General features: G+C 40.4%; 1 protein-coding gene across 3 annotated transcripts; it reads right to left on the reverse strand.

The window, feature by feature from the left end:
- Positions 1-1,432: 1,432 nt before the first annotated feature.
- H6PD (hexose-6-phosphate dehydrogenase/glucose 1-dehydrogenase) lies at positions 1,433-13,409 on the reverse strand. 3 transcript variants are annotated; one of them, XM_053452348.1, is made up of 5 exons: positions 13,263-13,409; positions 6,040-6,685; positions 4,466-4,583; positions 3,830-4,099; positions 1,433-2,874 (listed from the first exon to the last, which is right to left on the reverse strand). In XM_053452348.1, the coding sequence occupies exons 2-5, from the start codon at positions 6,664-6,666 to the stop codon at positions 1,520-1,522; spliced, it is 2,370 nt and encodes a 789-aa protein (XP_053308323.1). In that variant the 5' UTR covers positions 6,667-6,685; positions 13,263-13,409; the 3' UTR covers positions 1,433-1,519. The 3 variants fall into 3 exon arrangements, with proteins under 3 accessions (XP_053308323.1, XP_053308325.1, XP_053308324.1); XM_053452350.1 differs by lacking the exon at positions 13,263-13,409 and adding an exon at positions 10,389-10,586; XM_053452349.1 differs by lacking the exon at positions 13,263-13,409 and adding an exon at positions 8,562-8,625.
- Positions 13,410-15,097: the final 1,688 nt, after the last annotated feature.

The raw sequence follows: 15,097 nt of genomic DNA on the forward strand, positions 1-15,097 counted from the left end.
TCACGTAGTTCCTTGAATCTCTGATGTCAGTAATTGTTGCGTATCAGGTTGTATAAGTCGGTGGTGAAATATCAGGGTGTGATCTGGGCTGGTCATAGTAATAAGTGCTAGGTGGTTAGGATGCTGCCTTGGCATCTCAAGGCATCTCCCGCCCTGCGCATATTCATGAAGCTGAGATGCCGGTAGCAGAGTACCTGGCCGTTTAATTGCTATATGTAAATATAAAATCGATCATACAGATGGATATTCTTTTGGCAATTATGTACATATATTGTAAAGGTTTACTTTGGGGGGGGTTCTATTTTTTATTTGACGGATTTTTATTTTACTTTAATTAATGTCTATTTTGGTAAATTCTAAATTAGAACCTAAACTAAAATCTAATCAGAGATTTACTTATATGCATGCATAGATCTAAGTTAACTTTTTAAATTAAACATTTTAATTAACAGGATCCAGCTATGAAGAATGGAACTTTTTGGTTGTGAAATGATATAGAATTAAAATAAAAAACTTTTAAAATAATTAGGATATTGAAAGCATTCAAATACCTCACACCATGATAAGCAATAAAAGATGTAAAAATTTCAAATTGATTATAACCATTATCAGCGGATAATCGTCGATTAAAAATAGTGCCATCTGGTGTCTTAAGGATCAAAATAATGAAAATTAGACATTCTTTATCTTAATTCCCAAAAATACAAGGACAAAGGGAACGCACAGATGAGTAAAATTCTCAAATTGAAAGCACTTAATTCCTACAAATAATGGACAAAAGCGATAAACCATTCCAAGTTAAGAATCTCATTTTATTTAGTATGCATTATTGATTCACTGTACTTCTTCGGACCTAAATTTCTTTGCATAGTACAAAAAAATATATATATATATATTCATTGAGAAGTAACCACATCAACTGGCTTTACAAACACAGCAAACATATTGTATAAAAATAGTACCGCATTTTGATCTAGCTACAAAACATCATTCTTGTTCACATTTAAATAAAGGAAAGCCTGTTTCTCAGTAGTCAATTTTATTGAACAGTCCAATGATTTCAAAAGATTTGCATCCTAACCTTGGACAGCATATGCAGCATTCACACAGGAGTAGTAGGGGTGATCAGATGTATATTATTATTATTTAATAATAATAAATAATAATAATAATAATTAGATGTATAAAAAGCTGTATGGGTGGTATGACCTGAGTGTATTTATTAATGGGAACGATTTATCAACATTCATTAGAAAGACTAAATAAAACAGAAGAATGAAAACCGGTAAGAGTTTCAGAGCGTTCATTTGACGCTAGCACCAGGATTTATCTTGGCATTATGCACCAGTAAAACATGTATGTTTGCGTGATCATCCTCCGATGCTTCACATGCTTTTATCTGGGTTATTAATACAATGTTTATGCTGAGGAGGTATTTTTTAATTCACTAAACAACTGTTTTTTGTAAAAATGAGGGACTGAAGTAAAGGCACCGCAGTGAGAAGGATGGAAAGTCGCTTCACTTTAACAGAGCATCATAATCTACGTACCAGACCAACTGCCCAGAAGTGGGCTTAACCCCCTGAATGGGCCACTTTTTGGGGTTGCTCTCTGCTCTGCTGATTAGCGTAATAATGTCATGCTTTCCTTTTCCCAGTACCAAGACAGCAACTTTATGGGCTTTATTGATGAGCGCTAGACTGAGACTCATCCTTTGGTGAGGTCTGGAAGGGCTTTCTGTAAACAAGACAAGAGAGTCTCCTTTAATGCCTTCCTCATTACCAGGAAATATCGAAGCTGTATGGCCATCATTACCCAAGCCTAGCAGTATAAAGTCAAAGCTGGTATTCCCTACAAGAGCGGAGATATCCTCAGCATACGTTTGGTTGCCCATGTCTTCTTCAGCACAGAGACGCTGATTCCTAAGAATTGGCATTGGGTGAATATTTACATAGGGCAACCTTACATGCTGCAGAAGATGCTTTTCAAGGTTTCCAAAGTTTGATTCTGGATCAGAGAATGGTACACAGCGCTCATCAACCAACCACAAGTGGGTGTTCTTCCATGGGAAACCATGGAGGTGTCTGGACAACCTCTGAAACAAAGCTAAAGGGCTGGAACCACCTGACAAAGCCAAGTGAAAGGCGCCTGAACGTTTTATGGCTAATTTAGCCTCAGCTTGTATGTCTTGCGATAGCTTCTGTATAAGCTGCTCGGCCCAGTCTGATACCATAGGATTGCCAAGGAAAGTAGATCGAGGGGAGCCAAATTTGTTAATCTTCTCTGCCACGTCCAAGATCTCCAGGTGTTCATCTGTAACAAAGTGCAGACTACCGTCTTCTATAGCAAAATCGAGCAACTGACCGTACTCTGAGCCTTCTGGGTACACTCTTGGCGATTCCTGTTCCAGACTCTCTAGAAGGGGAGTCCAGAATTTCCAGGAAGCCAACAGATTTTTGGTTGTGATGAATGAGCCTTTTCTTCCATAGTATATGTTGGATATAAGAATGGTATAGGCATCCCTGTCTTGAATAGGACGGTATACGTAGTAATCAGAGAGCGGTTGTCCAAACACACTGGTGGATGGAAGTTCAGAAGCCTTTTGCCATTTGCTGGGCATTAGTTTTGGTTTGAAAAGACCTTTACTCACTAGGACAGCAGGAAACCCAAGCTCTCCATGTCCGATATGGAAAATAATTTGCTTTGGTTTACAAGCGTCCTTCAGGGGATCTTGGTTTTCTCCTTTTTGAACACAAAATACATTGTCTTTAAATACAACTCGCACATATGAGCTCCTCTCCTCCAGAGCTTTACCAGATACTAAAAGGAATGGTACCCCTTCCCATCGCATATTATTAATATAGACCAACACAGCTGTAATGAGAGAAAATCAGAAATTATAATTTAAAACAATGGAATGTTTGCATTTTTAAAAGTCAGAATATCAGATTAAAAAAAAAAAAAACAATAGATTGAAGGGAATTTTATCTCCTAAACATTGTCTGTGACGGGTGTTTAGAGCAACTCTAACAACATACTTTTATACATAAGGAGAATACGTGTTTCAGGCATGAACTCCAAGGCCCAGATACAACGGGGTTTTCTATTTACATTTATATTTGGGAGTGAGGCAGAGTCAACGAGGTGAGCTCAGATTATACAAAGTATAGATTGATCCATTTTTGTTTGTTTGTCTTTCCTTTCATCGAACTACACCTTTAGGAACTGCCCCACACTGCAGCGTCTCAGATTAGTTTTTTGCAATGCAGTCGTTAGCCACCAGATGTCGCTAATAGTCTATCTGCACCGCTCCCTGTCTTAGTAACCTAAAAAGCTTCAGGCAGCATTTATTTTGTTTCGGTGGGTTTCACTGTAAGTGGTTTTAGATGCCGTATCTAAATTACGTTGTAACAGTATCCAAATATAACAGTAGCCACAAAGCTCTTGCCATAAAACATTGACTAGCCCAATGTACTGGCCCATCAAGAGTAATAATCTTACATATCAAAAGACCCCTATATGGGCAAAAGAATTGAGACTCTCTCTCTATATAGTTACTTAATGTGTAGTGACCAAAATGTATCATTTTGATCAAGGATTACAGATTACTTATAACAAACAAATAAATAAATGTTTGTATAAATGTAGCAATCATGTGTGAGTGTTAGACATTATACCGGTCTACAATATATTCCTATTATTACATTGTGGCTTTTGATACATGCCCTTTCCAATCAAATATCTTAAAATTATTAGACAAGCTAACAATATAACCAAATGTAGAATATAATTTGTATGAGCAAAAAAAATAAATATATAGTTGGCTCACCTGCAAAGGTTGGTGTACTGGTGAAATAATTTGGTTTGGTTTCCATTTCTTCCTTCACCTGTGACAGGTAGTTCTGGTACTGACCAACTACAGCCCTGTTCTGGTCCATTCTGTCCAAAGATTCCAGTACATCCAGCTTTGCCCTAAGAATATCATCAGAGTTGGTGAGGTTGTGAGGCACCTCCATTGCAACGGAAGTAAGGATTTCAGTCAGATGGTTCTGAAGGACATCACGAATGACGCCATATTCCTCGTAGAAGCTGATTCGTCCTACAAAAAGCGTCAGAAAAATAAATGTTTCACCTAGGCTGTTGGAATTAAATGATATAGTTACCATACATAAAAGATTTGGATGGAGACACAGATTTTATATTGAGAGCGATAAGGACACGGGGCGGGTGCAATATATAACTTTATTTCCACCAGAGAAAGCTGGGTAGGACCCAATGAAACGCGTAGAGGACTTTCTTCTGGCTGCAACACTGTTTGCTGAACTTTGCTGATCCCTGCGTGGAATCATCCTTCTGGATCAACAGGAGGATTGAACTTGTGTCTTTTTTACCCAACCACAATTACTGTTATTACTATTACTTACTGTACTTCATCTCAAGCACAGGGTCTGGGATTTCAGGTTACCTTTTGCATCCAGTGTCTCCTTCAAAACAATCTCTACTCTCTCCACATGGTGCCGATTCCAGATCAGGTCAAGATGCTTTTGGTTGTGAAGTCGGAAAGGAAGAATTTGCTCGACAGTCTAAAAATATTAGTCAACAAGTAAACAGTATATTAGAGGAGGCAGCTATTTGAGAAGAAAGAGAGACAACTTTAAATCTGCGCTCTGCAGCTTGAATAAACCCTCACCATTGACGTCAAGTTTTTTTAGGGATTAGTCTTGGACAGAGAGAAACCCAAGCTCTCTATGTCCAGTATGCGAAATAATTTGTCCGGACCACAAATACATAAATGCAAAGGAAATTTCTCAATCACAGAACTTTAATCCGCATATCGATGAAACTGGAGACTAGACCCAAATTCAGCAGACAATCTGTATAAAAGCATTCTGTTATACACCCCCTATAAAATCTGAGATCGTCTTCGCTCCAAATGCTCAAGGGCCACACCTGACGTGTTTTGTCCACATGCTGAATTTAGTCATAGGTAACACTACCCCCCTCTTTGCTTCCTTAAAAACAATTATCAGATGGAGGAGCAGTTGCACCCCCACCCCAAAAAAATAAAGACCCAATGAAACAATTATAAACGCAGGAGCGTAAGCGAATGAATAAGCAAGTGATATTATGCAAATTATACTTCTCTATGCAGAATACTAAAGTTTAAATCATGATTAATGCCTGCTCCTCCACAGGGATCCCTTAAATGTATAAAACCATATAAATGTGTAGCACTATTGGAAACAAATAGAAACAAATGGAAACAAAATATCGCTCAGCACTAGATGAACTACATGTGGTCTAATATCCAATAACGTTGGGAATATAAGAATCCTAGATGAACTTTTGAGAGACACGAAGGTAGTTCTGACTATGATTACTAACTCCTAACCATTTTATGAAGCCACAAACTAAAAACTCTTAAGTACTCTTCAACATACGCAAGTGTAACATAATTATTAAATGAAAACGTAAGTATACCCCGCAGAAAAAAAACCCTAGGGACAAAATGCTTCAATTCAGACTAGGCCGTGGGTCACTTTTTTGTATTAATGGAACTCACATATGCTTATATACATATTCTGTATTTTTTACAAATATATTATGTATATAGAGTTGCTTTCCAATTCGTAAAGTATTTATTTTGGAAGAATAAATCTGTATAAATACTCATGGGGAATTCACAGCAAACAACTATTTCTCGAAGACATAACATGTTTCGCACCTCACTTGAGACACGTACGAATATTGAATATGTATGTCACTATGCGAGTAGACACTGCAGGTTGAGAGGCTTTGGTCTCTGGCTGGTTTCAAACTGGACTTTCACTTACCTTTGGCCATTTTTAATACCTACTAACCCTTAGGAATAGTGAGGGAGTGAACCTTCCTTCTGTTTTTGATGTCATATCATATATGCTGGGGTTCTGCTAAGTGAGCGTTTTACAGCTTTGCTATACAATAATGTACTATGGTGAATACTTGATCATTTTGTTTGCCAGCACAATGGTGACTTAGGCTACTTGTAGAAAAACGTACCTGTTTTCCAAGATAATGGTCAACCCTGTAGATCTCCTCCTCACGGAAAACGGTTTGAAGATCATCGGCCAACTTCTTTGCAGACCCGTAGTCCCTTCCAAAGGGTTTCTCCAGCACTACTCGCAGCCATGCTCCTGGAAGAGGCCGGCAGCTGCCATTGATATTTTGGGCGATGTCGGCATACGCAAAAGGTGGCACGGACAAGTAGAACAATCTTCCTGCTTCATGTATCCCTTCGTCGGATAGAGACCGCTGGATATCTTGGTGAAGAGCCGTGTAATGTTCTGCTGTCTTCAGTTGTCTGTAGCTGCTTAGCTTCAGAAACTGATCTTTCAGCAAGACACATCTGTCGGGTTCCAAATCAACCGGGCAACTAAGAGACGTCAGAATATTGAACAGTAGCTCCTCACCTTTCTCCGGGGGAGTCAAAGCAGCCCCATAAAAAGTGAAGCTGTGCCCTTTATACACTTCATTTATGTATAGATGGAAAATCCCCTGCCATAGGTACTTCTTAGCCAGGTCACCTGTAGCCCCCAAGAGTACAACAGATATATGTCCTTTGCCTCCGGCACTGATAACAGCGACAGTCCCAAAGAGGAAGAGGCAGCAGAGGGCTCTTTGCAACATTTTGATGGTCAGTTATGGGCTGGGGAAAAAAAAAAAATTTACATTACAAATGACTGAGAAAATATTCCTCGCACATTTTAAACAATATATTTCTTTCAGTATGTTTTGTTTCCTTTTGTTTCACAGAGAGAATACCTGGATCTAATGCCACCGTTAATCTTCAGGACAACTCAAGGCGTTGATCGCCTCCTAAGCTATTTTAAATCAGGCATCCGCCACCGTACAGTGTAAGGCGGATGTTGACGTCTGGGGGTAGGGGCCACACAGGGCCCCTGATGCAGATCTCAGTGTTGCTAAATGCCTCAATATTGTAGATCGTTTTCTAAGCTTGTTTAATGTCATGACGTGCCAGATATATCATTGGTCGTTAACTGACTGTCTTTGTGTGACATGCCTGGCACGTCACTGGTCGTTAAGGGTTTAATAAGCAGGTGTCTGTTTTGTTTGCACACTCCTTAGCAGGGTTACATAAACAAAATAAACAAGTAAACAAAACACTTCTGAGCACTTACTAAACACTGTAGTTTTGCTTACTAACCTTGGACAGCTTATCTGCTTCACAACTTAAATAAATATAAATATCTTAAAGGCAGTCTGGCAGCCTCTCCTCTCCTCTGCTCACAAATGGCTCCTACTTTTTAGCCCTAAATAGGTCGCAGGTGGCCCCAATTAATTATCACCCCCCCCCCCCGAGTCCCAGTATTTGGAAAATATGGACTGGACTCTTCAGTACACAGACACCCTGTTGGGGGGGTGAACAAATGACCCACCCTGCTCTTCCAGATACTCCATCCCAGGGACCCAAAGTATACAGAATAAAGCACAGCAAATACTATACCCTCCCTGGGGCTGTATTTTTCCACTATCCAGGGAAGGAACTGTAACACTCTGGGTCCTAAACACACACAGTGTAAGACCACACCGTTCACTCTGTCACAGTAGAACCCGCTATAACGCTGTGTGTCTCAAGCAATCAATTACGTTTACTATTTGCATGTGGCAAGTCCTCAGATGCATTGACTTACAAGTGAATGGGACACGATGGTCCATTTCTTCTTTGATCCAGAATACAATACCTGTAACGCAAAGCATCTAGACCGTGCATAGAAAAACGCTTGCCAGGAGTTCGGGAATTTTGTGATCGGCATTTCTCTTTAAAAATCGAACCCCAAATTGCTTTATGTGAAGTTATCAAGCGAAACAGCAGTGGCAGAAAACCCCCCCACGGAACAAAATATCTTTGGGCCATCAACAGCTGAACACATGTATTTCATTCAATTTTACTATTTCCACATACATATACTTTTTAAATATTAATGTCCTTTCCTTCAATTTGAATACAATGGCCAGCTACAATGTTTATTAAAAATATAAACAGGAATATGGACCCAAGAATTATATCTGTTAAAAAAAAGTAAACATTTTTTGCTGGTGTTTAACATTTGTAGAACTTTCCTACAATTACATCAGATTCTGCATTAACATTGGTCTACCATTTAAAATATAATGCATACATTTTCCATTTAGATTGTTCTCTATACTATTCAACTACATAACACAAAAGCCTGAAAAGAATGTGCTTTCCGAATCACAGTTTAATTAAAAAAAGGGAAATCTGCAGATGAAACAAAGTGTAAACCGTCAAGTTTAATTCTCTCTCTCTTTCAGCATCTCGCAATCATTCCTGGAAACACTCAAGAATTGAAGCTGAATTTCACTGACTACTAAAGGGTTAAAGGCTTATAGCATTCCCAGGCTCATAACCATTCCCTTATAATCCCTTTGGACACTGAAACTCTCACGTTAGTCTTGTGCCGTTTCTAAATACACATGCACCAACGCGAGTTACAGATCCAGAACTTCTACCGGTCCGGAGAACCCCACAAAGTACTCACCTAGTACCAGGAAGAGTCCAGAAAACCTCAGCCTGCAAGGACGCCCCTGCTGCGTGAAACAGACGGAGCAACAGATCACATTAAAAAGCAGTTCAAGGCTCTTGTGTTAATAATTACATAAGAAGACCTTGCGCAAGTACCTAACAGAAAGCCTGTTCCCGGTAAAGGGATTTCAGATATTCCCAGCATTTACCCTGCTTGAAGATTATATCTATAGTTTATCAAAACCAACGGTAAACAAAGTAAAGACAATACATGGAATACAATGCATTGCGACACAGTGTACTGTGCAAAGTAAAATGTTGGACACTCGTTCCATTTTTTTCTTCCATCACTTACATTTTAATTATTTACTTTGCTGAACATTCGGAGGCACACCTCCTATACTATACTACATAAAGCAAGGGCTTTATTTTAAAGAACAGTAATGCAGTTTTTGACATTTTCATTCCTTAAATTGTAATTTCTAGGGGTTAGGTTAGGAGTTAGTGTACGGGTGGGGTTGGGTACTGTTAGTGGAAAGTGCTAGGTACAGTGAGTGCTAGGTACAGTTAGAATTAGTGTAAGGATAGCGATCAGGATGATGATCAGATTAGGTCACTGGCTATTTGATCAGTTACCAGATAGCAATTAATAAAACTAAAAAATGTTTAAAATAAAATGAATGTGGTTAAATATTTTAAAAAATGTAATTGCTATCAGATCACTTGTAAGTGACAAGTTTAAGCGTCTGATATTTATCATTGAGACGGATCAATGATCAGTGACCTAAAGTGTCACTTATCATTGATTGGACGGTATTTAGTAATGTAATAAAATATCATTTTTTTTTATTTGTTGTGTGTGTTGTGATAACTGTCACTTATGTAAGGGGGAGGGGTCACCCACTGGCTATTGGTCAGGAGTGAACTGATCATCACCAGCACACTCCTGATCTGAACTACTGCAGACAGTAATTGCCCTGGAAGAACCTTTAACTTCCAGGTCACTGCTGTTCAAGACTTTTTCTTTTCTGTTTTTTTTTTTACTCTTTTAATGCTGGTGCTTCATAAGCATAGCATTGATTCTGACTGGATTCACACAAGCCTGTGGGGGCTGAAGAGGTATTAACCTCTTCAATGCCGCAGGGGTTAATGCTGCACGACCGCTCGTTAAAAAAAACAGGGAGGCCAAAAATATCCTTAACCATGTCTCTAAAGCTGCCTATGGCTGGCACATGATCACTAGCAAAAGGCGATCGCGGGGTTAACGATGCACTATCGCTGTCACTGGATGATCATGCCGCAGGGGATGGTCAGGCCACACTCCTGTGGGGACCAAAGATAACATTGACCCCGTCCATGAAGCTGTTTTACTAGTGATCACAGGGTTAAGCTGTATAATCGCTCTTATGGAACGAATGTGCAGCTTTTTTCAAGAAAGAACATCTTTCCTTCACTTAGGGGCAGCATTTTTTGGCCCGCTGAGGGGGAAAAGCCTAAGTATGTACAATTTACGTAGCTGGCCGTGGGGGTTACAGGTGCTGCTCTACCTGCCCCGGACACATTAACATAGCAAGTGTCTGTAACTAAATGGAGCGTTAAAAACACCATCCCTTCTATTACTGAAATAATTCCGTAAAGGTTTGCTTCATTCCGATTTTTCACCCCACCTTCAGTTACCCCTCAGCGTAGTAATCACAATAACATTAAACACTAGCTGTACACCTTGGCTCTGCCAGTCACCGCCAGTGATCTGGCTTGCAGACTATTGCGCAAAATATTTCTAGCATTCCTGAGTTATGCCGCATGCTGCTCTGCGGGTCATCGCTCCTACGCACGCACGCACCAATGCTGAGGGAGCACTACTGCTTCACCTTTCAGATAATTCATTGCTGCAGGAGGCGTCAGCTGTAAGGAGATATGCTGACCGGCCTCGTGTGCCGCGTCAAGCAATTCACTGCTGCCCTTGGTATAGTATACCGCAGTATACACATCGACCCGCTACACCAGGAACGCAGTGAGATACTCTGATTTACCCGACTATGCCCTTTCCAGCACCTAAACACGAAACTGTTCCTTTTAACCCCAAAAAGTACGTCTATACCATAACAGGGAGGGAACTTAATGGGGAAATCCCACGGAAAAATATTTTTATCTCATTTTGTTGCAATAAACTTCCTCCATCTGCAGTCCTGGAGGCCGCCATGGTTGTCAGTCATATATTTTGAGTGACTTTGCATGGTCAAAGCCCCTTCCCGCCGGTCAGAGTGTCTGGCTGTGTGATTAAGACTGTGGCATTCTATTGCTTACCGCAGACAGTTTGAAAAGGATTCATTTGTGCGGCAGATTGGAGTAAGATAACGGTTAAAAACATGTACAAATAGCTAATATGCAGTTGTGTAAAAATATAAACAATAAAATATTGTTTTGTTTTTTAAATCTCATACTAGTGATAAAAAATACATTGGTGGAAGTTACCTTTTAAAGTGAATGAATCATAGACATGGCACTATATATGTTGTTGTAGATAAATAGTGTCTACGAAGCTAAATGAAGTGTACAAGTGTTTGCCACCCAATGCAGCTCTTATGTTATAAAACAAAGTATTAAAAAGTATTCTAAACCACTTTAATTATCTGTAATAGTGGATTGTAAAGACCATTGATAAACTGGCTTTTAATACACAACAGCAGTTGTTAGGTAATCTACATTCTCTAAGATAAAAGTAAAAATAATGTTATAAATGTCTGTGAATGTTATGTATATTTGGTCGCTCTCTCAAAATCCTAAGTGAGATAATTAAGTGGTAAACATTTTGCATGGAAAGAACTTGCAAGGAACAATTGGATCGCTATGAAGGACCACCGGAAAACAGGTTTACATGGTACTGATCGCTATGGAAAACCAGTATTATGCGGAAAAGCAAACAATGGTAAAATGGGCATTTTTTTTAAAATGAGCTCACCTAGTTGTTACTGGGTCATTATTACAATACTTCATCACTAGAGGATTATCTATGAGCCAGAAGGTTTGTCTCCATCTAAGATATGAGATTGTCTATCTAGCGGCTCAGCTTCAGAATTTGTTTTGGTTGTTAAATAGCTGGCAGACCTGTCTCACATTAACGTGTCCTACTCTATGGCTGGTAGGTGGAGGGACACATTTTCTATAACACCAGCCATGGGCTGGGGCCAATATGGCACAGAACACCCGTTTCATCTGTTTAACTCTTTTGGACACATACAGTTTTTTATATGGATGCCACCTGCGTTTTGGTTTTGCACTGAAAAACATCAGTCTTCAGGTGCCATTTGGCCATCACCTCTCCTTGAAGACTTTAGTGGGTCACCCCTTGGGTTTGGCCTGGGGGGAAAGGAAGGGTATCCTGGGAGTGCAGGGAGGAGTGCAGCTCTGGAAGAATGGCAAATATTACACAGTGATAGGAAGTTACCAAAAACATTTCTTTTTAAAGAAAAGGTAAACCTCACAAGGTCACTATTTGCACAAAGATACACTGAACTGCAGGAATGCAATGGAAACCCCAGCTAATAATGTTTGTATCTCTCAAACCCACATCTTGCAATTTGCTATGCAGATGATTCATACCACTCTCCTATAAACGGTAAGCTCTTAAGGGGCACTTTAATGCACATGAGAGCAGAGAGGTCCCTTTAAATGTACGTGCGAACGCCTTGGAATTGCATTAGGGGAGTCCGCAGAATCACCCCATATGCATTTGATAATATCCCTACCCCCATCTATTCTCCATGCAGATGGGTTTGGCTGATAACATCTGTTGACACATGCTATACTTACCTCAAAGTACTTTAACAATCTGCTTTGTTGAGGTTGTCAGGGACAGTAAACTTCCCCCTCTGAAAACAGAGTCCTTTTATTCATTTAGTTCGGGTGCCTTGATTTGTAATCAGTTGTACACTTCTTACAGAATAGGTTGGTTCTCTATTACCTAATAACATCAATATTATCAGCCAAAAAGTTTCTAAGCAAACACAGAATCCGTCATCATTCAGGGGTCATTTGGGCATGTAGACTACTTACTTCTCTACCAATTATCAGACCACAAATATCGGTCATATGCATTGTCTTTCACAGGCTATGATTTAGCGGGATCGGATGGACCAAGCTCTGTCACTCCGGGTTGTTATTCTAGTGCTTCACTTTCAGGTCCACTGTCCTGTGTTATGCATTCATATTTTTTAGTGCCTCTTTTTTAGGGGAGAAAATGAAAAAATGGCAGTGCTGAGCTAAATTCTACATTTGTGAATCCAAGTTCCCTAGCTGTCTAACTTTAAGGATACATATGGTATATGTACATACATATATATTTCAAATGGGACAGTCCCTCTATATACCCAAATCTTTCTCTTATGAGTATCACAGTTTATTAAACTAGTAGGTTTGCACTGTCCATATGTGTTTCCATGACAACCACAAAAATCATACAATTCTAGAAGCAACAATCTTAAATAGCGGCCCATGTTTTGTTTATATGGGACGAGAATCTTAAGCTCCTTCCGTCCCATATCCCCTGACAGGGCCGCCTAACACCGAGGGCATTTTGGTTGGCTTAGTGTCACCGGTAAAAAAGCAAGCCTTGAATGACTTCACTACGGCACCGCGTTATAACCTTCAGACACCCCACCATGCGTTGAACTGCCTGCGCGTCACACACTCAAATGTCCGCACACGGCCTCCGTACTTGAATAATCCTGAGTCCTCGTTTGGCTTGCGCTATTCGAAGATTACTCCCATTTCCCGGCCTCACGAACCTGCCGCCACGGCGCCCCCTGCAGTCCTCCCTTGTCTTAATCTCTCCAGGCAGGCGGGGATACGGTCATCCCGCTTATTCGTGTAAATCGCGGAAGTGCCGTGGGACCCCCCCCCTGCTGGTCCATGATTGGTCGGTCCCGGTAACATGCGCTACATCGCAATCACGTGACTTTAATAAGTGCTTTACGGTATCGTAGTGCGTAATTGAAGAAGTTGAAGTATCGTGTTATTAACGGAAAGGACGGAAGGAGCATTAAATCGCACGGGGTTCAGGAATTAAATGAAAATGTTATGTATTGGGGTCCCCGTGCTGTGTAGTATCGCTGGAAGAGAACGCCGTGTGTGTTTAATTAGAAGTAACAGAAGCCTTGTTATACTATACAGCGCGTCGCGGGAAGGGTTAATGAATGCCCGGTGGCTTCTGTAACGTGCTTTGCAGGTTTTATTTTCATCGTTTCTCTTTATAACGTGGCCTTCGGTATCTGAGGGCTGACTTTGTTACGAATGTCATGACCTTTCTAGACCTCAGAAGCCCCTTAAAGAGAAATCTCGCCAAGTTACGCTCTTTAATAGCTGAGCGGCCCTTCCTGGTGTCCCGCTTGGAAACGCATGGGGAATTCAGCAGAATCTCTCTAATTGCATTTTACAGGAGACCCCTTGACTAAAATTATCATTTTTAGATCGCCAACAATTTCCGCAGCGCTTCTTACAGTCCGCCGTACATTCAAAGGGTCCGACAAAACTAGAACTGACAAACGAAGACAAACCGATGCGTTAGGGAAAGGGCCCGGCTCGCAAGCTTACAATCTACACATGCGCTCTTCGGTTCGGGGTGTCATGGACCCTTTAAGGTCGGTTGTAGATGGAACCTCTTATGTCTAGAAAGCTTATGCTACTTGATAAACTACTGTAAAAAGGTTGGCCCAAACATCTTTCGGCTTTAATAGTTTGACATCTGGGTATCTGGTGTTGACCTTCCAGCTGTCCAGCAAGTGGGCTTCGGAGCAAACATGTCTTAACTGTATCGCCTTATAGTCAGCCAGTTTGACCCAGGACCTCTCGCCTCCGTATCCCATTTCTGCTGACAGTGCACTGGAAACCTGATGCTCTGACGGCACAGAGTACGTCAATAATATATTTTCTTGATCGTCTCTGCATCGGTACAGAGAAAAGTGTTGGGCAGCTCTTGCAATAATTATGTGGCTGGTTCTTGGTATGGGCAAACATTGCAGAAAAGTCTTCTCCAAAGAGGCTATTCATGTAAGGTTCGGTTGGCCCATGTGATACCTTATTGGTGTTCAGTATGGCGGGGGCCACTGGAATGTGGTATGTATCAACATTATGATCAGCGTTGACAGTTGGGTCATATTAACCAGCGAGTCAGTGGCGGCTCCAATTTGCAGAGCTATGAAGGGTTTCACCAATTAAAATAAATTAAAAGGTCCAGAGACCCCTGGCACTGCAATATAAAAGGCAAAAATAGAAGCGCAGAATAGATTTGATTGGAAGGATGAGAGAAATATTTTTTTAAATAGTCATTCATGGACCAGCCCTTTTTATATATTTGGACAAGTTCTTTTGTTAATGTTCAATTATGTCACTCAATCCCTATTATCAAATTTACCAGCATGTACAAAACTGTATTTTAAAATATGTTTGGTTGTTTATTGATAAGTATTTGTTTAAATCAAAGCAAACAATGTTTGTGGAGTTTTTGCAGTGTGTGGTTACATGTATCCAGCTAGCAAACACATTAAGAGATGG

Source organism: Spea bombifrons, chromosome 12 (assembly GCF_027358695.1).
Source record: "Spea bombifrons isolate aSpeBom1 chromosome 12, aSpeBom1.2.pri, whole genome shotgun sequence".
In the NCBI taxonomy this organism is placed as follows: Eukaryota; Metazoa; Chordata; class Amphibia; order Anura; family Pelobatidae; genus Spea; species Spea bombifrons.